This window comes from Volvox carteri (assembly GCF_000143455.1).
Source record: "Volvox carteri f. nagariensis unplaced genomic scaffold VOLCAscaffold_162, whole genome shotgun sequence".
Taxonomy (NCBI): Eukaryota; Viridiplantae; Chlorophyta; class Chlorophyceae; order Chlamydomonadales; family Volvocaceae; genus Volvox; species Volvox carteri.
This window is the reverse complement of record NW_003307705.1, coordinates 19,022-19,625: the sequence shown is the minus strand read 5'-3', so window position 1 is coordinate 19,625 and position 604 is coordinate 19,022. Positions and strand designations below refer to the sequence as shown.

Sequence of the window (604 nt, the reverse complement as noted above, 5' to 3'; positions counted from 1 at the left end):
GCCGCCGCCGCCGGCACTGCCTTCCCCGTTCGCTATCCTTCCCGTCTCAGTTCCCGATTCTGCTGCTGCTGCTGCTGCTGGCGCTGCTGCCGCCGCCGCCGCCGCCGCTGGCTGCTGTTTTGTCTCCCGGGGTCCCGGCATCAGATTGATGATCTCCTCCCAAATGAGGTCCGCCGGAACCTCGAATGCGGACGCGCCCAACACGTGCACCTCGATGTGGCTCCGCAACGCCAACTGCTCCGGGGTGTAGTGGTGTTGTAGTGCCTGGCAGTGGTGGTGGTGATGGTGATGTTGGTGGTGGTGATGGTGGTGGTGCTGTTGGTGGTGGTGCTGTTGGTGGTGGTGCTGTTGGTGGTGGTGCTGTTGGTGGTGGTGCTGTTGGTGGTGGTGCTGTTGGTGGTGGTGATGTTGGTGGTGGTGATGTTGGTGGTGGTGATGTTGGTGGTGGTGATGTTGGTGGTGGTGATGTTGGTGGTGGTGATGTTGATGAGAGCGAGCGTAGGAGCACTGACGAACACGGCATTGATGGCGGTGGACGTGCGAATGCACTCGTGGTGGTGGTTTTAGCAGTGCCGAGGGTGTGTGTGTGTTTGCATGCATGTGG

The 604-nt window shown here is 60.9% G+C and overlaps 1 protein-coding gene across 1 annotated transcript in view; it reads right to left on the bottom strand.

Moving 5' to 3' along the window:
* Positions 1 to 3: 3 nt before the first annotated feature.
* VOLCADRAFT_108582 (uncharacterized protein) overlaps positions 4 to 604 on the bottom strand; it is a 19,336-nt gene continuing 18,735 nt past the window's right edge. Inside the window, exon 15 of the mRNA XM_002959326.1 lies at positions 4 to 390. Coding sequence (XP_002959372.1) covers positions 47 to 390 — 344 coding nt within the window. The 3' untranslated portion in view covers positions 4 to 46. The remainder of the gene's footprint in view (positions 391 to 604) is intronic.